Raw genomic sequence first — 24,683 nt, 5'->3', positions numbered from 1 at the left:
CGATGGTGAGTATGGTGAGCCGGGAAACTCTATCGTCACACACGACGCTGACCGAAATGGGATGTACATTATCTAAAGGCAAGGAACTGTTCTAAGTTTCCGTTCCTGTCCATTGTATCGCTCTGGAAATGGGGGAGAGTGGTTTCTGCATGGTTTCTCGCACGATGGCTTCTTCCCAGCTGTTTACACTGGCTGTGGTTCGGCTGTGGTGGCTTTTACCTTCACACCAGTGACTGGTGGAACGTTATTTACCCGTATAGAAATTGTACTTTTCGAACGAGTGCACCAGAAAACTATCTCGACTATTTTCCGACCAGACAATTGTCAGTGGATGTAACGAAGCGGATGGCAGCGGATGGGCTCTCAGACACAGATCGAAGCAACATCAATGTGGGTTTGGAGAGCTAGTGAACTCAACCAAATTGGATCAAAGTTTTAGTGGAAAGCTTTTTTTGCTTTGTGCAAGGTGTTTTTGTGTTGGGAAGTCAGTTTATTCGAGTATAATATGACAAGAATATCTGTTTGTGGTGAAACGCTTCGTACCAATTGCAGTAATGATGGATAAAACAGGTAAAACGAATAGAAATAACTATCATGGTATGTGTATTGCATACCTTCAGGGGCTAAGGGTAAATTTGTTGTTATTAAGCATATTTTTTTAAGAGGCTGAGACACAGTACATAGTAAAAACTAAAATTTGAAGATCTTATTACAAGTTAAATATTTAAAAAAGACTTCTGCGAGAATTCGATCACACATTGACTCGTGGCCAGAAGAGATTTAATCTAGGTGGTTGTCCAATAAAATAATATTTTTTGACAGGTTGCCCACTGAGAAGTCCACCCTCAGAGTTGACATTATACACAAAAAACAAGAATCGAGCAAAGTAGACGTTCAGACACTACAGTATTCCGTTTTAAAGATAAAGCGCCTTAAAGTATGCAACTTGCGACACAAATCGACCCGCTTAATACACAACTGTCTCTTCAAAACAGCTCATGTGTTCTGTTGTGATAAAAAAAAATCAGCTATTCTTCTTCATCCCTCAATACGTGGCAGCTTTCCAATTATTCACCATCACGGCAAGTGTTGCTTGTATCACATTATTCCCCCGGGAGAATTGCCCGGAACATTCGCCGTCCGGTAGCACACAAAGCGGCTAGTCCACCACACGTCTGGCCGGATCGTCATGGTACGGCGCGTGAAAAACGAGTCATTTATCCACTATTGACGTGAAATAGATGGACTAGATTACACTTTTAAATGGTCGCATGCAAATATCGGTCCGGAGACGGTTGAAAGCTGATGGGCGACACAATCCAAACAAAGGCTCAAACACGGTTTGGGAGCGAAAATAGCTTCCTCAACCGTGGAACGTTGGTGTCGCTTTTTGGGACCGTGGGCCCTCCTCCTTGTGTTCTGTTTGGTCCCTCGTTTCCTGATGAAACGATGAACGGTGCGTTGGTTCTGAGCTGTTCTCTGGTGCAGTCTGACTCGGGGAAAGGGACGAAAACCCGGTCGAACTGATAATCGGATGATTTGGATTGTAATCCCCGGTGATTTGCGAGGTGGAAAATCCGGTGGTCGACATTGCGCGTCCATAATATGGTTGACCGATGTCCTGCCACGGCGTTGTGTTTAACTCCTGCTGTCAGTTTTTCGGGCACGGTGAGAGCGTTTTTCATCTGGCAACGGTTATGAAAAGGATCCCTGCCTTTGTATTTATAACGCTGCTTACCAGGAGTTTTAATGAGATTAAATCTACACCTTAAATTGGGTTTAAAATCTTTATTTTGAAAACACAACGATAAGCGAGTAACTTTAACATGCGAATAGCATAACTTCAGGCGGTCTCGATGCAGATGAAGTGACCGCTAAACGGGCAAACGATTTAAAGTTGTTGAGCCTTGCGGCACAAGCATGAAACCATGTACAACTGAAATTGAACGCTCAGTCATTTCCAGAACTCTGGAATATTTGTACAGCCGCTTTTTTCCCTCAAATTCCTACTCGTGATATCTTGTTCCAGTTTTTGTGTGTTCTTGCATACGCATCTCAAATGCACAACCAATGCACAAACCAATTGCAATTTCGGACCAACAGCGCTCAATCACAACGCACCGGTAAAGCTTCCGGGCAACTGCAACTGGTTTCACTTTTCCGGCGAACATCAGCACTGCCGTTTGCATCTGACTTGTTTGTTTTCCGTGGACGTGGTCAGACGGTTCGACCGCTTCGAGTCTGTTGGAGGTCACGTCCAGCAATCTACACATGGGGCTTTTGATGTGGGGGAACCCGGGAAGATGGGAAATTGTTGACATCGACGACAGAGCAGGACGACCTTTGTCCAGCCGATCGATGAGTAATTGCATTTCCGAATTGAAATCCTGATTCTCCTCCTTCCAGCCGGCCCGTGTACCTAGCAACCTCAAAGCCAGACTAAGTCAACATGTGGCGACTGTTTCCGGTGGTCAGCCGAGAACGAAAACTGGGCATAGATGTGTGTGTGGACGTTCGTGTGTGTGTGTACGCATATATGGAGTGCAAGGTGTTCGAACATGATAAATGTCATCATTTGTTTTAATCAAATTGTAATTTTCCGAATCCAAACAACACCGAGCGGCGATTGTCGCTCCGTCACAACAATGCGATGGGTTTTTCGCCGGTTTTGAATTGTTTACGGAAGTGTCAATGTTGTTTCAATCGACCTTTGCCCCACACCACGGCACAATGGCGCCGTACCGTTCTCAATCCGTTTAAATATTGATCCGCATAAGCGATTCCCGCAACGGGCGGCGCTTTTGCTATGGATGCGTTTCATTTCACCGAGGTGATGAAAAGTGAAATTGCAAATATTTACACGCAAAGTACAGAGGCGAATCGGTGCTGGCTGGTGCGTGGCCGATAGTGAATTGTTTGTAGATTTTAACCGTCTACTTGTGTCTGAACGACCGACTAGGCGAACGACGGGCAAATTGCGCAACCATTCCTCGATGATTCAATTAGGGAAATTATGTTGTACTTCACCCGTTCGGCTGGTACGTGTTGCATCTGTGTGCAGGTTGAAGGGCGCAAAGGGGGCTAAAGGGCTAATCAATGCAATACGTGGTCTAATTGTTTGAATTAGCGTTTAGAACCAGGACTTCAAGTTACAAGAAGTGGCTTCGAAGCGGATTGAAAATTTGCAGGACTTTAAAGACATTTTAAGGTTAAAAAACTTATTTGATGCTCTATCGGCAAAATTTTACTTAAAAATTCTTTGAGAAACTCATGTTAACGTTTAATAACACTCAAAAACGAAAACATTCAGATTAAATTTTCCCTTGGCTTGTGACGCCTGACAGTATGCAATCAGAAATATAAAATTGTTCTTATATATTGGTGGACTTAGTAGATGTTTTTATTTTATATTCAAGTCAGCGTTTTGAAGCTTAAATGTCTTTTATTTTATTTGGGTCTCAATAAAAAATAGAACTACAATAAAAAATATTGTACTTGAATTAGCTAGTATTTCTTCGAGTTTCGAGTTCAGTATGGAAAAAATGATATAGGCATCAATGTGCGGTCTAAAGTTATTCAAAATAGTTGCATCACAGTGTATCACAATTAACTTTCATCAATCAAAAATAAAATTTGCAAAAATAAAATCAGCTGAATGTATGCAATCTCATATTAAAGCAAATTTAAGGATATTTTTGAAGTTTTTCGTACACACATTTTCTTTTTTCTATAAAATTTCGCTCCAAATTTCATCCAACCACTCTCTTTTTCTCGTCTTGGCCTAACAACCTCTTAGGTCATGACTGCCATTTCTGGCATATTAGACTCATTGATATTTCAATCATTGAAGCCACTTCTTGTAACTCAATAGTCTGTCCGCACTACGGGAGAACGGGATGGGATTTGAACCCTGGTCTTGTCGTGCGAAGACCAGCACCGTTGTTGCCTTCTCCAACGGGCCGCCCCAAAACAGCTATTGATTGCAATAATTTGCATACTTCTAGGCGCTAGCAACAATAATCAACGTATAAAAGATGCGATGAGTGTTAAAAAACTTTTAATTGTTTGTTCTTCTCTTTAAAAACGCTAGTTAATGAAACTCTTCTTCTCATATAAAATTCTTTACCACAGCATATTTCATATTTATTATTATTTATTCAAGACAAATTGTTCATCCTCACACCTGTGCGCCTCAAGCAGTCGAAAGATTTACTGCACCAACCATCGTCATTTCGCGCTTGTAATCTTTTATTATTATTATCGAAGAAACCATTCCACAGAGGATGAAAACCGGACGGTGGGACAGTGGAGAAATTATGTATGAAAATATGATAATACACCGCACAATGCACGCACACTTACCACAAGCTGACAAAATCGGGCTCGTCGATTACCACCGGGAAGCTATAGAGATGGAACCAGCAAGCTCCACGAAAAAAAAAGGTTATTAAATTATGCAAATTGTTTCCCGATTGGAAATGCATGCCGTCTGACCAGCCTGTGCCTGTGTTTGCCTGTGTGCGAGACGAACAGGAAGAATGTAACAGCGATTGCATCATAAACAAAAGCATTCCACCCTTTCCGAACGATGCAGCCTGGGTGCACTAATTATGTTGCGGTTGGGTCAACGGCTGCTGCTTCAGGTTGCTTGCAGACCCGGCCTGGCGTCGAAACCAATGGAGCGTTTCCTTGCCCGGTGAATCGAGGATTTGTCAGGATCGGACGCCCGTGTGTTTTTTTTCGCCTTCCTAAAAAGAGCAAACCGAGGCTAAATGATAATGGTTTCAGTGTCAATGTCCGTTGGTGGGTGATTTTTTTTTCGGTTAGGGCTTTGCCTCCTCGTTTCGAGCCCTTCCGAAAGCCTCGTCCTGCGAGCATGTGGTCGCTCCAGCCCGGTGCCGGTATCGATCGATGCTGTGGCTGATGGTTGTATTATTATAGCCGGCGGCGCTAATGGCGGTTGTGTCTGGCGTACGTGCACATACGGAAGCATGTGTCGTCCGGGGCGTCCGGGCTCCGGCAGGGTTGATGAAAATTTGTTCCCATAATCAATACCGGCCAGGAAAGGGCGATGGATTGGTAAGAGGAGAGCGGAGAACATTCCTGGCAGCTGCCGAATATTTCATACCATCGCGAGGGTTTTCGCGAGGGACAAAATTGTTTGGAAGGTGCAAAACGGTTCGGAAGCTAAGCCTTGGCCGAGGCAGCGTTGATAGGCGGTTTGCGATGTGGTGTGTCAAATTAGAATACCATTGAATCGATCCTCTAAAGTCAGCCCCGCTGCACGTATGGTAATCGACTAAAACATAATATACGAGCTCGTTGATGAGCTGCAAAAATAATATCCATTACAGGGCGTGTGCGCCCCTGATCGTGCGCTTCGAAACTGTGCTGTTCGAAAAATATGCAAAACAACACACGCTTAGAATACATCAGCAACCAATGGATCCATTCCGATACCCCTAAGGAACGGTGTGGCGTGAGTCAGTTATGAGCATGAATTATTCAATCGAACGACCGGCAGAGTTGTCCACTGATTGAAAATAATGCGCGGGAGAAAACGCATTTTTGGCAGCTGGACATGACGATCGAAACGGTCATGTTTCGATGAGACATTATTCAAATGAATTACTGGTTGTTACTGGCGCGATTGATACGCAATTTATTGATTTAATTTGCTGTAGTGGATGATCTATATTTGAATTGTGTTCACTTCATTATGGCGTGACTTACATCAAACTGATCCATTGTTCTATACTATACTGTTCTTATAATATTAAGAAGAAAATTATTTTGTGATTTAAACATCAGAAACTTCCTTAAAATTAATGTCATTGGTAATCAGCTGAATGTGTGTAAGGAACTAAAGCTAATACAATGACGACTAATGTTCATGTAAATGTTTGGGTAAATTAAAACTGAATAACAAGGATATTGATAAAGGACTTTAATATAATGACTAGCCTATATGGAATTCTTACTAAGCTTAGGAACGTTCCTAGGCCCAAACACACTCGGGCCTTACTCAAAACTATATTTCTGGGCTCTGATGCTCGAAAATCGCGGACTTGTTAGTTTGAATATTACATCAAAAATTTTTGAATAAAATATTTAAATAGCTCCTATCTGAGCATTTCGAGGATCTGAGATCCGAGATTTGGGAGACCTTAGGGAGAAGTCCCTAAGCAGAATGAAAGATCTGGATAGGATTTGATCCTCACTCCTGCCATAGAGTTGGGGTCTTCTATCCTTTTATTTCAATTATTTATAGAAGTTTTCGGTGTTCGAGACCTCATTCGCCTCTCAAAGATCCTCTAAATGAACGAAATTTATAAGACCGCAAAGCCTGGCTTAGAGGAGGAAATAACATTCTCGTAATGAACGGGGTCCTAAGCATCTCACTTTGTTTGCTTACAATATGATCTACCCCTGGTCTTAAGCTGATCTTATGTTATCTTTTGCTTTGTCTTAAACAGACTGTATTAAAATTAGATTCTATTTTATTTATTTAATTTTTTTTTATAAATAAACGCTAAAGCTACAAATAATTATTTGAGACTTGTTCACAAAGCACCAGGTTTGAGTTTACCTAGAGTAGCTACTGCCAGAAGTCTTAAAGAACTTCTAATGTGTATTCCGTCTAAAAAAGTACTAAGGTATAGAATTTGAAATCATGGATAAGGCAAATGTCCTACCATCTTACTGCAGTCAATTTGTAGCTATTTAAAGGCCTATAGACCTTCTGCTTCTTTGGCACAACAACTTGGAAAGAGGTCGGCATACCATTTCTGGCTTTCGGTGACTTTATTTTACCCGTAGCTGGTGAGCCAGTCCTGCATGCGGGGAGGCGGTCTAGATAGGATTTGAACAACATTTTTTATGTATGAAGAACTGAAAAGATAGCCTTCCTTATGGATGCCTGCATCTTAAACAAATCTTGTGTTATCTTCCCAAAACAGCGTAAAATTCATCCATTATGTTAACAAATCCATTCGGTCCAATTGTGTTGATATTCTGTGCCATAAATTTCTTGCCCCAAAGTAACAATCATATCAGGTGTACACACGCGCGTGTTCGGTTTTAACATTTCAATTTTTGTTTGCTACACGAACCAACGATTCCGTGACGACAGATTTATGTCCAAAATTACAGAGAATGATGTTTTTTCCTTTCCCAAGCTGGGGAGAACGGTGAAGACCTTACCACCAACCATCTGGAGCGAAGATTTCCAGTCGATAATGTGGACACAAAAGATGGGTTAGGAAAGCTAGAGCCACCACAACAGCTGGCAATCGTTACGTAAACATCCGTAACGGGCGTACGTAGATATTTGGGGACGCATCGGCAAGAATCGTTGCGTTGGAAGGTCACTCGCGTTCTACAACTGCGGAACTCGTCTAGGTTCGGTTTTTTCGGTTGTTGCAGTGCGTGGTTCTAAAGCCGCCTTTGACATTTTTGGAAAATCGGTGGGGAGAGATCGAGCTACACCTCGATCGAAGCGGCAGCCCCCTAAGACAAAGCAATGCAACAACCGACCCGTTATTTATGCGTCATCGTGTGCGCTTAGTGTGTGTGTGTGTGGGGGGGTTTCCTGTGACGGTTCCCCATTCGAACCATTGCCAAATAAGTTGGTGGTACGGTCGGGCGATTCCCGTTTGTACTGAGCCGCTCGATGCGTGTGCATGCAGCGAACGCACCTTCAAGAACACCAGCCACGCCACGGTACCAAGAACCTGGGCCCGCGATGATGAACACCGTGCACACACATAATGCGTCGGCCTAGTAGTGCGAGGGTTCGGAGTCGACGATCGGCTTATGTCATGCGCAGTCAGTGCCGTGCATAGAAGCATAGCGAGCATGGCGCACGCGTCCACGCGACTCGCGGCTTCAGAGATCGATCGTGTTGGCGTTAGAACGGGCGTACGTTGCCGTTCGGGTTGGCGTCGTTCTTCGACCGTTTTGGAAGAAGTGGTCGCCATCATTACGGGCCCAGAACGCGCACAGAACCGTACACGCACGTGCATTTCAGCTTGCTCTACCCAAAAATCGATTACGAAAGTACACGGATTGTGTGTGTGAGTGAGTGAGCGTTAGTACCAACAAAAACACACGCCGAGGAAGGTTTGCAATTTATTAGGCAATTAATTCCGGTGCTTCTTTAAAAATAGTTTCCTGGATGCAGCGGTACGAATGCAACGACCCCGCGTATTGCCGTCGTGTTAGTGAGTGCATAATTTTGCATAGTTCCCCTGCGATGGTGGTGTAATAGTTGCGTTGGTTGATACGAATTGAGAAATAAATCGTGACGAACCGCTCGAAGTGCAGGGATATGATTTGGTGCCAGCGCTAAGATTGAAAAGGAATTGTGCACCGAGGCAGTGGTGTGTTGTGATGTGGTTTTGGGGTGTTTATTATTCTCGGGTTGCAAAATAATAGCTTGTTTAATGTGAGAATGCGTGGGAAATCTTTGCTCTCCGACAGTGCCTCGTGCGTTCGCGTGTTCGGTTTAAAGTGATTTACACAATCCGCTGGCAGAAGAGAGTCTCCACCGGAAGGAAGTGGCAGATTTGTTTATGCGTGTCACCGAAGAGAAGTTCATTAAGCTGTAAATTGCACCCAAGTTCGGTGGGGTGCTTTATGGGGAAGTGGAAACAGTGCAAGTGGAATCACAGTTCCGTTGACAGCTGTGTGTTCTCGTTCTGATGTTGGTTCAACTGTGTCGAAATGTGTAGAGTGATTGATCGCTGCAAAAAAAAGAACCAATGCGGTGCAATTGATTTTTGCTGAATAGAGAAAAAAATGTCTTACAGGAAACGTTTCTCGACTTGAGTGATTGGTTGTTGTGCGTAGGGTATCTTGGCTAGGGAGAAGATTCTTGCAGGGGTTTCCCGTTTCGAAATTGATCTTCAAGTAATAATAATTATAATCTTGATCTTTGCTGCAATATTATTATTAAAGTAGCAAAATTTATTCTTTAACTCTAGTGATTTGTCGATAAATTGAGATCTTCAGAGGAGGCTGGAAGTATTTTTCTTCCTCTTACGCCAACTGTCGAGAACTGTGTCACGTTGATTAGTTTAATATTGTAGAAATTGTCCTCTAAAAGATGCAATGAAACAAGCATTGATGTTCAAGTTTTTAATGCGATGACTCTATTTAAAAGCGTTCTACTGAACTATGTGTTAACTTATATCCTTTATGAACATACAACATATTACCATCTAGGATAGGCTAGGAAACGCCATAGCTTGAAGTCTAAACGCCAGCATTAAAGTTATTTCGAAGTTGGAGGACCAAAGAAGAAGAAGATGCTTAAAACATTGGAAATAGTGAGACTTGGAGTCCTGCATCTTTTTATCACTTTTGAAAGATTCCTTCCTCTCAAGAGTGTTGTTGGACCCTTCAGATTCACCAGAGCTTAGGAGGAAACCAGGACTTTACTGTCTAGTTTTTTATCGTAGTGGGTCAGAGAGTTTTTTGCATTTTGGGGTCAGAGCTAACGTTTTAAAGATAGATTAATTGATGCCCACTTCGTGTACAATTTTCCCGGACAAGATGGACATGGTTGTACAAAACTCTACGTGATTATCAGACTCTAACAAGGACTCCGTGCCGTCAATGTCACTTCAATGAGATTTAATTGAGCTGCTGAACAGAGTTTGTATAAAAAAAAACCTATAAGCCATATAGGTGTCTAAGAAATTCTCAATTGAACTCAGCGATAGACTTGATTTTAGGAAACGTCCATCGCAGGATCTCACGGATACGTTACATTGCTCAGAAAGTCCTGAAAAATGTATCACATTTTTTAAGAAAAATCAAATCACTGAAACTGTATCTAAAAGTAGATATTGCAGCAATTAACATCTTTTTTGGCAGTAATACAGTAGCAACTGTACCAGAAAGTCATTTATCTCATCAAAATGCCTAGGAAACCCGTTTTCCTGCATAACGCCTAAAAGTATGCAACGCGTATTTCTTTATGTGATTCACGTGACAGATCACGAACAAAAGGTCTAGACATAACACATAAGATTTGTGTTTTGCTTCACATGATTTCCTTCGATCGAAAGTATTTTTTGTTTTCAAATTTCATTGCAATTGCAAAATTTAATTGACCAAAGTGTAACCCTGCATTTTGGGTACCGATTCAAAGCATTTCCTAGGCGGGCACTTCATATTTGCAACACTTGCAGCACGCCCTCACGCTTTCTTCACTCCCAACAAGCTCCCAAGAGGTTCAAGGACCTAAATTCCATTCCATCAATCTTGAGCTACACTCGACCGTAGTTGAGTTTAACTGCTCGTTCCCTTTCTGGTGGGCAGGCATTTAAATGCGTTCAGTTTTCGCGATGCACACAATATATTCAATAAATTATTACCCGATCTGGAGCACGTGAATAGTGATGAGGAAATTGCGTTACCTTGAAAACAGTCTCCCAATTCTGATTTTGAAGGCAAAGAAGAACATTTCGTGCGTAATTTTAAGTTATTTATATCACGCTGACTTTAATGTGCAGCAGCAGTACTTTAAACGCTCAACGTTTGCTTGAAACAGGTTTGAGGCATTGCGATGCTTCTTTTGCGTTCGCAGCATCGCACCCTAGCAAAGGTGAATCAATTAAGAGTTGGCGTCGTGCATTGGCTTATGAATTTCGCAGAATTCATTTCCATCTCGTGATGATGATGATGCAGCGTGAAGCACACACTTTTATGATTTCGCGAACCGGTGGGCGAAATGGCGGACGAGTCCTCCGCATCCTAAAGTGATTCAACGCCCGGCTTGACAGAGGAAGCGTACTGAATCATTCGCCGATTGCATGACGGTGCAGATACAATGTTGTAAAATTAATTTGGAATTTAAAGTTTAATCTTCTTGTTCACTTCACAGCAGCAGCTTCTTTTTCCCCTTTTACCTATCCTCTTTGATCGAATTTTTGAAGTTTGAGATAATCTGATTTTAAGCCAACAAAACAGTGTGTTACAAACAATTAGGGAGCGAGACAAGGTCTCACCAAACGCGCAGATGGGAAGGCATTTTCCGACTTGATCGATCGTTGCCCCATTGCAGCCACGATGAATGGCTGCCCGAATCGAATAACTGACATTCATCTATTTAACAGTGCAGTGGATTAGTCTTGGACGACTATGCGACACCCCGCGCTACGCTAGAATCGAATGTCATCCGCTCAAGCTAACTCCAAAAACGACCTTCCCTTTATTATGCTCCATCTTCTGCAGTGATCTACAGATCCAACAGAACGAGTCCCCAAAACGGAAAAGAACGCCGTGCGACACATTGGACGCGTTAGGTGAGCAGTAAATCTTGCCCGCTTTAATCGATTCAACACGGGTAGCATGCTAGTTCGGGGCATGTGTCTGTGGGGCATCTTAAATCTTGTACCCTAAACGCCCTGTTTGAGAACTCTCGCTCGTTTGATCCGATTGCAATCCACCAATCTGATTCGCACCTTAAAAGCATTGAGTGTAGCAGCTCAAAAGTTATGGTCTACCAGGGACCTGCCCTGTCTTGCGGGGGCCTGTCCCATCTTCTAGCCATCAAACCATTAAACATTTATGCCAGCCCAGTTCATGTTGATGGAACGAGACTAAATCTGCCCTCTACAAGGGGCATCAAATGGACAACCAAATCGAAAAAAGACGGGGAAAAGGTTGTAGATACAGTCGAGATAACCTGAGACACGCGCCCCTGGGTGGAATTTATTTATTCAAACTTTGAACATCCCCAGTTCCTGTGTGTCGTCTCGATTGTGCGGGAAACCAATCAGAGTTTTTCATCGGGGGGAGAGAGTTTTCTATTTTTCTTTCATATTTTCTTTAACTTTCGGGATGCTTTTCTTTGCATTCTTTATGGCGAGGTTGGCGCACTGGAAGTTTTTCTTCGGCTGGCTAAATAAATTCTCTTCCTGCCAGGTATGCCTGCCCTGTGTTTGGTACGATTTCCGATTGCGTTTTCAAACACCGGGAAGCCACCCAGGGATACGGGAAGATAATAACAAAACAATCGAGAGAGAACAGAGGGAAAAACCTTAACATCAACATTCGGATGTGTATCCTAAATAAAGAAATGCGGCTCGAAATGTAAACAAAACTCCCGCTTGCTCTGGTTCCGTGTTCCCCTTGTTGCTTTTGGACGTCCTTCGCCCGTCACTGTCCGAGGTTCCCGCTCGTGGGCTTCTCACACGCACCAAGTTTCGTGACCTTTTGCGGAAGTTCCATGCCTTAGCCGAAGAGTGTGTGTTAAAGGTTTGGAAATTAAATCAAAGCAAAAAGGAGGGAAAAAAATGGGAAAGAACCCACGCAAACCTTGAGCTGATGTCATGTCAGCCAAGCTGAAGGCGCCCACGAATCGGACATCAAGATGCTTATCGATGAGCTCCGGAATCCGGGTCGAGGGGTCCTTTTGGTGCTGCAAGGAGTCAACTTCGTGAAGGGTTCCTGTTCAAGTCCCAGAAGGGACTTGATGATGATGATGGAATGTAACTAAATTTTTCAACGCCTCGCCCTCATGACGATGATGATGTTGTTGAAAGGTTTTTTTTTTTCGGAAAGGTTTACCGTAGTTTCAATTTCCGCTTTCTTCCCATGTTAACTGGAAAGCCGGAAGAGGGCCCCCGTCTAATGAACTGTTGACCCGATGGAATTGAAATTAGGTTAGTACGGTCGGGTGCATGTTTTGTATGCCCGTTTTCTCTAACCCATTTATATTTTCATAGTTTTTCAAAGGGAGGTGTGAATGACTGCTTTATGGGTAGCGAGAAATGAATGAAAAGGGATACTTGTGAAGGAAATGTGTCTAATTAGGTTATTATTATTAATTTAACCCACCAACGCTCGGCTCATTAGGGTAGCCTTTGAAGCTGAGATCCTTTTTCTGGTCGATAATCAATTTGGTCCATTATTTCTCAACCCTTTTGGGCGGAACTTTGCGTATCGGAACGCAAGCTGCTTCCTGTTTTACCCACGTAAAATGGCTCCATTTTAATGAATGAGCTCCATAAGCTGCTACAAATCGCGTAAACATGTCGAAAGTTCGCTCCTCCAGCAGACTCCAAAAGTTCTGCGAAGTTGTTGGAAAACATTCTGAGAATAAACAAGTCCCGCAGCTCTCCTATAACACTAAGCTTAATTCTCGCTCATAATTTCTCGGTGTATTGTGAAATCTCATCAAGCTACTCAAGTTCCACGAAATGGGTTCATTGATTGTGGAATATTGGTGGACCGGATATCCTGAGCACCAAATCTGTGGGTCCACTCCGCTAATGAATGCATCGTCGAATCACACCTTTGGCCCGAAAATCTCATTCATTATGCACAACGGCAAATTCGTGCCACGTGAGAATTTTTGATGCAACACGTCGGATATTCGAATACTTCCGAAATGCGGTTACAAAGCGTTAAGGTTAGCGGGATGCCGCAGTTGTTGCCACCATCCAGACGAGCGTGTTTAAATTCTCTTTGATTGCATATTATTATTGCGCCGGTGGCCCGTTTTCGAGTGGAGCGCGTGACAACGCGGAAATCAGTGTAAATCCCGCCGGTACGCCACACTGACAGTTCGTCAAAGCGCAATTATCCATTTGTCATGCATCAACACCACGGACTCGCAGCAGACGCCGGGCAGACCAGGCAGACGACACACCAGACTTCGGTAGCGGTAGTGATGAGAGACAAGCCTTGTACCCGGTTTCACGAAACTACGCCACCAATATACTCGGGGAATGCCTTTGAACCCTTTTCGTAACCACGGGTCCCTTTCGTCCGCACGGATGGAAAATAAACAAAGAAACGTGGAAAAACAAACCGCGCTATAAATAACGTACCCATTTTCCGTGCATTTCGGTGTGATTGGTAGCCACTACTACTACTCACCGAAGCTGGTCTGGTAGGACCTTAGACTGTCGGACCCGGGACGAGTATGTTGTGATTGTTGTGAGTAGCAAGACAGTGTGGGTCCAGTTAGTAGGTACGATATAGGCGCCAGTGTCAAGTTCCCGGGAGAAGGGTTAATTTTTCGAGGACTATTTTAAGCATTTTAGGCCTCATGATACTAGATACAGGGTAGTGGACAAATAAAGTCACATGTTCAGGTGGCAATTCTTCCGCGGGGCATGAGTATGCGACAGACTGGAAACAAATTACCACTTACGAAATAAAGAATTCAATCGCTCTTGCGGCTTTCCACGGGTTTTTTTAGCACACGCTCGAGTACAATTTTCCCTCGAATCAATTGCACTAAAAGGTACAAAGTGAAATGTTTATTTTGTGCCAAGGCGTTCCTGGTACATGTGGGAAAACCGCGATTTAAATGATGGATTATGGCTTCACACGCGAATGCGGTACTTCGTAAGCAATAGTTTGACCACATTATTTTCCCGCGCCGTCCTGCACACCGGTTTGGTCCGGTCTGAACAGCCTCTAATTTGTTTATTTGTTTGCGTTTCAAGTGCCGTGGTTTAGGTGTGCATGGGGAGTCACCACACGGTGCCTTATGATGAGTGGTGGGGATACTGTCAGGGTGAAATGGGTGCCAATTAACATCTTAGTGAAGCCAAAAAGTGGAGTGTTCTAAAAAGAAAAAGCAGCATTAAGTGTGTGTGTGTGTGTGTGTGTGGTTATGAAAGAATCAAAGGAAAGCGTCGTGTAAAGGAGTACGTGAGAAAAGGAAGGAAATGAAAGCGTCCAGTGTCCAGCCTAGTTCCACCCGAGGGTGATGAAAATGATTGATGAATCAAGTGGAGTGTCCGATCGAGCGGAAGTGATTTTCGGATTCAATTCGGGTGCGAATTGATTTACCGAGATAACATCAACACACGTCGGACGTCGCTCTGAAAGGAGTTGATCCCTTCGGGAGGGTTCATTTTTGTTTCCAATTGTTTTTTGCTGTGATTAACAGACCAAGCAGCATAATGTTGGGCCGATGTGTTAGTGGTCAGGGATCATGCGACGATCTTTCCGTGACGAAAAATCTATCGCAGGTAAGAATGGTTTGCTACAATTAGGACTCTTTGTAATGCAGATTGCATACTTTTGGGCGCATTTTTCGATAAAATTTAAAAAAGCGCCTAAATGTATGCAATTTTTGTATTAAACCAGTCTGTTAAGCTCTTTTTAGTGCATGAATTGTCTAAAAGCACTAACCTCTAATGGCAAATAAATGTAATCCCAAAAACTAACACAAAATTGCGTTCTTCAACTACTAATCCACTTAAGACGACTATAAAAAAAATCCCTAACCCAACAACACTTCAGCGTGTGACGTTCGCCAAAACAAACTCACAATTTAATTTCCTAAAATAACCCTCCGAGACAGCGACCGAACCACGGCTGACCTTAGTACATACACACAGCTCGAACGCGGCGACAGCTTCACCGACCGGAAGTGACTTGGGATATAGTACTAGCCTAGGGTGGTAGGTGGTGAGCTAAAAACCACTCACTGACAGCCAGACTAAGCCCTCCGGAGGACACGCAAAAAACACGATCATTCGGTCGGGAAAAGTTAGAAGCTAACACACGTGATATGAGCGTAATGAGGGGAAAACTCTTTGCGATGCGTTTTTGACGTTTCGGAAAGATCCGATCCATAAAAGTTAGAGAAACGACTCGTGAGGTAATTAATTATGTTGGCAGTGTTTTTCTGCGTCTGTTTTAACTCCTTTTTCCAGCTCTTTTTTTTGCACTCCTCAGTCTCGGTCGTTCTCCACTTCTTTCAGTTGCCCGGGAGCAGTCGTGTAGTACTCGTCGGCTACGAAAATATTGTTCTTGTGATGGAGAAAAAATATGTTCTCCAATAGACTGCTGTACTACAAGTGCAAGCACGCTGCTAATATTCGCTCATATGAACCATGTGCCAAGTGGTGTAGTTTGTGCAGACTTTAAAGACACGCGACGGCGATGGCAACTAGGAATAGAGCCAACCGGAATCGGTGGAAGAAAGGTCAGAAAAATGAATAAAGCGACCTCCACGACCATAAATAACTCGCGTTAGGACGGTGTCTTCACGGTTAGTGGACCCTTTAGGGAGGACGCTAGCGGGTGCTCGGGATGCGAGGATGTGCCAACGCTAACTCCATCCGCGAGGTGCGATTTTCCATGAACACGAGCGCGTGGAAACCCTCGGCTTTTTTTGTTGCTCCGTGTGGAGTGGAGTGTGTGTTTGGTCTCCAAATGGTTTTCCTCCTGCTGGTAGCTCATTTTCGACGGACGTTTAACGAGGTTTCAAGTATGGTCACACTGTTTTAAGCACGCTTTTATACGATGACATTAAATTAATGCGTGCTCTTGAAAGGTTCACCCACTAAAGTATGGCTTCCCGGCTTTGAGTGGTCCCGCGAGCCTTAGTCAGCCTTAAAACCTTAATTTTTCTGACCATGATGTAACGAAACCAAAAAAAAAAAATCATTACAAAATCCCGTGACTCTCCCAGTAAAAAACCCATTAAAAGCCCCGCCGTCATACGGTATGTACGAAAAAAAGCAATTATTTTTTGGCCGAAAAAATATGTTTCCCCAGCGTCATTTACAGCTGATTAATCCTAAACCATGCACGAGCGTCGCGGAGCAAAAATCCCTCCGCACACATGCTTAGCATAGATCGTTCCAGTGCTTTCCTCTCTTTGTGTGCGGAAGAAAACAGCAGCAGCAGCAAGGTGGCGAAAATATGTTGAGCAGATAAAAAATAATCATCTTTTAAGAGACGTGCTGTTGTAGCGCGCGGGCACAGCCGGCGAACCGGGCGTTGAAGCGGAAACAAACCATCGGCGGCACGAGCGAGCGAGAAAAGATAAATTACCAAAACGAAAAGAACATTATGAAGTTATGCTGCTGCTGCTGACACCTTCCCCAAGTGAGCGTCCCCCTGCTTCGGTTTCACCAGCATGTTGGCTCAAGTGCGTTCAGAATGGTTGGAAATGCGGGAAAATCAAGAGATTTTCCAGCTCGTGCGACATAATCGGTTCATGGCGCGTGGTAAAGCGCGTGATCGAAGTTCGTTTGCGAGAAAGATCCGGAGACGCCTCAAGTCATGGTGCAGGGGTTGTGAAGTAGCCAAGATACCACGGAGGGATTTTAATTGGGAAAATGAAACATGCCGCATCGCTCGCTGTCTTGACGGCTTAGTGTCTGGAGGCTTATGCATCATTAGAGATCTCTCCACCAACCAGAGTCGCACACGGCACAATGTTGATTGCCAACGATGAATTGGTGATGTGATTTGGCAGTTTATTTATTTTCTCACCCAACGCGTCACTTTATTTGCTCCGGGTGATGAAAGAAGAAAATCTTCCATTTTTCGAACGGCTTCAGCTTTGAAGTGGCGTATAAGAAGGTGATGTTACCTGAAGTTCAAAAGTGACACAATCCCATGTCAGTTAGTCTGATCAAAGACTTTTCCAGAGGGGCAAGCGGGAAAAAGGTGGACTTCCGCCAAATGGCAGCTGGCATAGATCACATCATTAACCTCAATTTTATTTTGCTGAGTGTTCTGAGCTCAAAAACTTGCCAAACGCCATTTAGCGCTATTACTGCTCTAGTTTCGCGTTTCTCATGCGACCAGCTCCAAATGAACACATTAAACGTTGCGAAACGGATAAAGTGGATAATACAAATAGCTTCCTTAGCAGTGCCAAATTGTACCAGCAAGAACTGCTATTCCGATTAATGTCGGCTTGCCTGCAGTTTTGGTCCGAATGTCGACAGCACAGCCGAAAAAAAGGGAGACTGGAATAACAAAAAACCCCAACAATCTGCTGACTCTTCTTGTTAAGCCACTCGTAAAGGCTAAGAATGCATTTTTATCTCCTTCAGTTGGTACTCTTCTATTCCCGCCAGCTCCAGAAGTCCGTAAGGCACAGTTTTTGGGTGATTTAAAATTTATGGTCCAAAATTTCCTCCTTTTATTGGACACCATTTGTCTTTGCTGTTTGAGTGAGCTACCGAGACTGAGCAGGCGTGTGGGCGCGTGCCAAGTTGACTTCAACTGAACGGTTTACCAATGGTGCCTTGCTGTAACTTCAGCTTTGGAAGAAATCATTGCCAAAAGGATAGTGCTCAGCGTAGAAGCAGATGTACGCATCAAAGCGTAAATATTGCATGAAGAAGCAGAGAACCCAAACGTGGCCCCTCTCAGGGCAACGAGCACACAGGACTTACAGTGCAGTAAAAGACTCCTCCACGATTTCTCCAGGGAATTTAGTGTCCTTTTTTCTGGATGCCATCTTGTTTTCTCGGCACGTGATATCTTCATTTCAGGCAATGCTCAGCAATGGTCAACGAGTCTCTCACGTACATCCTGAACGGTTCAGAACCATATGTCGACAAGACTAACCTTCTAAGCCGAACGACTATCATATTTGTCCAGCCCGTTGGATGTTGAATAAATTTCATAATACTAATGCGCATTCGTTACCTTTCTTTGCTCAACACTTTTCTTCCTTTTCCCCCCTCATTTCCACAGATCTACACCGACTGGGCCAACTATTATCTGGAGCGGGCGAAATCGAAACGGAAGGTTTCGGACCTGTCCGCCGACTGTCGCGATGGGTTGCTGCTGGCCGAGGTAATCGAAGCCGTCACCACCTTCAAAGTACCTGATTTGGTGAAGAAACCAAAAACTCCTCAACACATGGTGAGTACTGTAGGGGCATTTGTCTTATCTTCAATTTGAATTTCTTGCCGCTTCCCGTTGGGAGTAAGTTCTACAGTTTTTTTTTTACAAGCTCGTGTCATATCCGATTTGAAAAATCCCTTTCGTATTTCTTCGCCTGGCAAGGAAAAACTCTCTTGACGAAAGACGGAAAGAGCGATAAATCAATTACCACCATAAATCATACTTATTAATAACAATCAGTTCACCATAAATCATCACCCAACAACAACTTTCCGACGCTGGGACACGATTCCGTGTGCGCGGTATGCGAGAGAGCGAGCGAGCGAAAGACTGTCAAGACGAATGCATTCGTCGCGTACCAAATCGCGGGCGCCTGGATTCCTTTTTCCACTCGGTCTATTACATGTGCTTAACTTCTTTGGAGGGCCAATACCCTTTTACGACTGCTGAAGAGTCTTCGGGCAGTTGCAGTTACGTGTTTACTATTTTATTCTATGAATAATTAATTGATGCGTGTTTGTGCGCCTTCGTTTTGTACATTGTATGCACCGATAAGAGTAATATTTTGCATTCCGGAATAGAACTGAAGGATTTGTAGAGTATTTGTTGCATAAAAATACCGTTCTTCTCTGGGCTTGCTTGCAGCATGGTTTAAATGTGTTTAAAAGGTTTAAATGTGCCCTTAAAAAATAGTGGTTTTGTACAGCATTTTGCATACATTTAGGCGCACTCGTTGGAAAGGTTGCATACTTTCAGGCGCATTTGCGATAAAAAGTAATGTAATAAAATAGCATTTTTGACGAAGACCATAGTTTGTGGAATCAGTCCATTCGTCCAGCAAAACGCCTAAAGGTATGCAATACACAGTACAAAATAACCGCCAAATACTCATTTTAATGCGTCTGTCAACGAAAATAACCAAGAACGACGATTCACTCCATCCTTAAACCCCTTAAGAATCTGCAACCCCATTCCCTGCGTTCGATATGCTCCCAGGTGAGTTTCACCGTTTCGAGCCGAATTAAGCAGCACTAGTGAGATCTAGGGTTGGCGCTGAAAGCATTAGCCCAGCACTTAGCGTTCAATCGTTCATCGACGGTCATCGGGCGCGGACAACTGATGCCACAAGCGAAGAAATGGTCGATGAAAAATTGCTCTATCATTGCATTCCCTTTTGCTAGTCCCCTAGAGAGACTCGCAGAGGTAAGCGCACCGACTTTCTTGCTGTGAAAGCTTACCCTAGCTCCCTGGGAACTGGACAATCATCAATTTAATCAACGTTCTATCTAAATTGAAAATAATTCGCTCTAAAAGCAACTAGATGCGATTCGATTACACGGGCAGCCTGGCAAGAGCGCGCGCGCGCGTTTGCCCTTTCGTGGGCTTTAGATCTCTGGTCCTCTTAGATCTTTTCCAAAGAATGGATACACACACGCATGCATTCAGAAACGGGCATTTCGGAAACACAACTTTCCCGTCCGGTTTTTATCGGGTTATCATCATCGGTTGCTTGCTTGGGGTTTTATCGGACGCTGGCCCGGCATGGTCGTGCGTCATGGTTATTTAATTGCCGAGAGTTGACCATCCTGCTGCGAAAATCCCGATGCAAAGAACGAGCCCCAAGAACGCTCGGCGGGTGGTTGGGTTAGTTGTTTTTCCGTCCAACGGCGTCGTCGTCGTGTTCTCTGGCGGCGATTGCGTTTGTCTTCGATTAATGTTGTCGATGAAAGCCGTGCTGTGCGCGCGAACCGTAATGGACGATGAGTTTGCATGTGAACGTTGTCAGTTGGAGGCGTCGTGGTGCATACGTACCGATGCAGTCGGTCGAGAGCGGTATCCAGAAACGTTAGAACGCTATCGGGTAACAATTGTGTGTCGGGTACGGGCAAAGCTCAAAAAGCCTCCTATCGGATCATGATTTATGGTGGCATTCTCATCGAGGGCACTGGGAGCCTGCGAGAGCTCGAGTCAATATTGAACCCAATGGAGCGCTGATTAAATCACAATTCTCGAAGTTTGCCGAGAAGAGGCTCAGACATTCTCGGTCCCGTTCTCGGTCGGATGTAAAATGTTGCCAGACAGAAAATCTGACACCATCGTTTAGTTGCCCGCGTGTCAGAGCACGCTTATTGGGATCGCTGGTCACGTAAATGTTTGATTAAAGGAGTGAAGGAGTTGTTTTTGAATTTTGGGCGATATGCGGGTTTCCTATATTGAGCTCGAGTGCAGCTGTGACGCTCTTGATGGAGGACGCCTTCGCCGCACCGAGAACAATGCTCATTAGCATGATTGAAATGCAGCGCATCTCCATTGTTAGAGGACGACCAGTGAGCAGTGGCGTCATCAGCTCGCGGACAAAAGACATAATCCACTGCAATCGCCTCAGCTCAGCGAACACTTCACGTGCCACGCGTCTCGGTGCTCTCCCGGTTCTGATTCTCGCGACTAGACGCCATAAATTGCCGATTGGACACTTGCATCCACTTGCGCTGTAATTGAAAGTGAGTGAGCTCATTCATGCGAACCGCAGGCTGCCCGTAAGACCGGGCCCAAGAGCGAGCTGAGAACGAGCTAAATCTAGCTCGAAATGGAAAGTACAACCAGAACACCCTTAGGATCACTTTTTGCGTTTGTAAAAGGGCAGACGTGTGAGATGCTCTCGTTTCTTGACGGCGGTGTGAGTTGGACATCGATTCTAGAGAAGCGGCCGGTGACGGATGACGCTAAGCGGACCTGACGTTGATGATGATTCGACACTGTATGCCACAAAATCAAAATTGTCTTTCCTCCCGCGTGTTGAAGATTTTGCCTTAAGGTTCCTCAAAATATTGCATTTGATTTACGACCAATCGTGAACGGAATGTACATCAGTCGTCTTGTTAGTGGTTCCTGTTTGGGGGCAGGTTTTATGTGGTTTTCTGGTGGGTGTGAAGTTGTACACTGTTTCGCTAGTCGCTTACCGTGACACAAGACAATGTATGGAAAGTTTGATAATGTATGGCAAAAGGGTAGAATATGTTGCTGGTCGTAATCTAGGATATTTATTTCGAGGTGGTGAGCTTTTGGGCTGGAAGATACGTTCCACTATTTACTTCATCATATTCGTAGTCGAAAAGAGCAAAAAATGGTGTTCAACTTCACTGCTGATAGTTGAGTTTGGCACGATATTCTAGGAACTAGTACTTGCATGATAAGTTCGTTTGACAACCGCACACAATCTTTTAAAATTTGTTTAAAAAGCTCTTTGTTAATCCAAGGAAGGGACGCATTAAAATTTTCAAATTAAGACCTTTTTTATTTTAGTAAGACGCCTTGAGTTATGCAATGAGAATGTCTAGCTTGCTTTTTAATGCGTTGTGCATAGCTTATTAGTTCTATTGACAATTTTTTCTTCTAGTAATTCTTCCTCTTTCATGGTCTAACGACCTCTTAAGGTCATAGCTGACATTTTTTGCTTACAAGACTTAATGATACCATATAGTCCGATAGTCAGTCCTCACTATGTAGTAATGGCCCAGTTGGGATTTGAACCCCGGTCCTACCGTATTTTCCGGTATTAATAAAATATTTTTGTCATTGAAATTTACTTGAACAACACATTTTCTTACCTCTCTTAACAATAATGATGTACAAACTTAATCAAATTCTACAGAAATATTTTGCTAACAAAATTAACTGACTTAATATACTATTCACATAAACATAAATTTTATAAATCTACTCAAGCCTTTAAACCTGTCTCGTATTAGAACTAGCAATATGATTCCTACATGATTAAAAAAAAAAAACAATATGATTCCTCCCAAATTTACTTCGCTCTTTAAGTAACTGAATTGGATGGATAATACAAGCGCCTGAAGTTATAAATTTTGAAATACAAATCCGCTTAATAAATCACTACGCATATTTTGTAAGATTTTTTAGATTTCTCGAATTCAAACGGATTGATTATTTTTATATGTTTCTAAACAGGAATTTACAACCTGATTTAGCAAACTTTCCAATTTGAAGACATATCTAACTTTAATGAGTTGATGATTATCATGAGGAAATATAAACATTCTATTTAAGTAAAAATACTTTCACATAAACTCTTCAATCCTTACATCTATAAACTCTGGCACCTAACATCCCAAAAGCAGAACCCATTGTGATACGTCCTTAAAGCTTCCACACAAAAAATCCCTTTTCTCGTAACATAAAAGGTACATCAGCAACAAAAAAAAAAACAAGCATCAGAAGCCTTTCGGTTTTCTGTTTCCATACTTTTTTTTTATTTATCGTTTTCTACGGAGTCGAACTAAACCCGAGGTAAACTTTGTTACGTGCCGCCTGCCCAATTTTGCCACCCAATGTTTTTTGTTTTTTTTTTTTCTATGTTATTGCTGTTCATTCCAACGTACGCGAAGCTATTTAAATCAATAAATTCGTTTCGCTCGGGGTGCACAAGATTTTAGCCCCAACACACACACGTAAGACCCTTTGTTTCTGTGCGCGCGTGTGTTTCGCCGGAGCAAAGTGGATACCTTCCTTGGGTTGGCTTTCTTTTACTAGGGGCGGGTTTTTGAGTTGAGCTGGTATGTAAACACATGCTAATATCACGAACCAGATGTGTTCCGATTTTTTTGGGAAAACTAGGAAAACGGTGAAAACAGAAGCGCTCCGTGCTGGAATTGAGTGCCCTGTGTCGGCACACGCTTTTCGGCATAGTTCAGCATCGACTGCATGTAATAAACTATTCTCCGACTGCAGCGATGGTGAGTGCATTACGTTGGGCGATCGAGTGGATTCACTTACCAATTCCGGGGGAGTGTAGCCCGACGGATGAGCGATTTAATTAACTGCACCAAGCGGTGGAGTTTGTTGTTGGCCGGTGGTTGTGGAACGCGTAATTAGGTCAAATGTGGAGATCTTCCAACACCGTAAATGCAGCTCTGTATGGGGAGGAACTCTAGGAGGTGGTGAATGACGTGCGCTGAACGAGTTCTTGGACTAGAAAATGGAGATGATGCAACGGATTCAGTATTTATCCGGGGATTAACAGATATGCGTGGAATATATTTATTTCCGATAAAGAGAACCTGGTGTTATTGAAAGAATGTTATTGATTGGGAGGAGAAAATAAATAAGCATGACTAACGGAGAACTTCAAATAGGGGTCATAAATTTAAGAAACCTATTTGATGCTCATTTCTAGAAAGGCCTAGAAACCTAGTAGATAGAACTTAACCAAACTTTGATCCCAACAAACACTTACTCGGCTATATTTTCTGCTACTTTATTTGATTTCCGATAGGCAACAGACAACCCTGACATTAGAACCTAGAGTGCTGATGATTCAGAGCACGTACTCATATCCATGTTCGCCTGTTGCCGAGCACACGATCAATCTTATCGCAACTTATTCGCCCCGCACAGTAAGCTCCATAGTAATTATTTGCCTTCCATTGTGGTTGGTACGCGGATAATTGTGGTTTTTGTGTGCGGCCAATCGTACGGTAGGGTGCGTGATGCGATTTATGAACTTGAAGTAGCGCCACAAACGCTAAAACATCGATGCAAATCATTTCACCGGCCACATTTCCGCGGGCGGCTGCGATACACGTATGGGCCATGAGTAAATGCATTTTATTGACGCTGTTAACACAACTCATTGCATCGGTTTGAGCAGTTGTACGATATGACCTCCAGTTGCGAGGAAATGGCTGACACAGAGGCTTAGAGGGAAAGATTAATGATGATCAATTAAATAAACGTAATCCAGCCAGCCAGTCAGTCAGTCAGTCTTGCTGTACGGCTGTGATAGCACAACATATGGCTCCGGTGGCTCGGGCGGGTGTGCGTGGGGGAGGGCAATAATTGCTATTTTCCTGCCATCCACCAATTTTATGCCATTTTTCGAAACGTATTTCTGTGCTAGAAAGCATACGTGTCCGACCGACGCAATTTACTGCACTCGCGGGCATTATGTGTTGGCGGTCATTGGCTTTTTTGGTGTACGGTTCGGTTTGATGGGGTTAGGGTCTAGAGAGGTCGAGGTAGCTGGCGATAGA

The 24,683-nt window shown here is 43.5% G+C and overlaps 1 protein-coding gene across 9 annotated transcripts in view; it reads left to right on the top strand.

Moving 5' to 3' along the window:
* The window catches only part of LOC118510785 (protein sickie), a 292,680-nt gene that overhangs the window by 93,321 nt on the left and 174,676 nt on the right, over positions 1–24,683 (top strand). For 8 of the 9 annotated variants that reach the window (XM_036053072.1, XM_036053071.1, XM_036053070.1 and 5 more), the window contains one exon: positions 18,478–18,648. In XM_036053072.1, the coding sequence (XP_035908965.1) occupies positions 18,478–18,648 (171 nt within the window). Of the gene's footprint in view, positions 1–14,674; positions 15,000–18,477; positions 18,649–24,683 lie in introns of those variants that run through there. The other variant, XM_036053075.1, reaches the window with a different exon arrangement.

Source organism: Anopheles stephensi, chromosome 3, assembly GCF_013141755.1.
Source record: "Anopheles stephensi strain Indian chromosome 3, UCI_ANSTEP_V1.0, whole genome shotgun sequence".
In the NCBI taxonomy this organism is placed as follows: Eukaryota; Metazoa; Arthropoda; class Insecta; order Diptera; family Culicidae; genus Anopheles; species Anopheles stephensi.
This window is presented reverse-complemented; position numbering and strand designations above follow the sequence as displayed.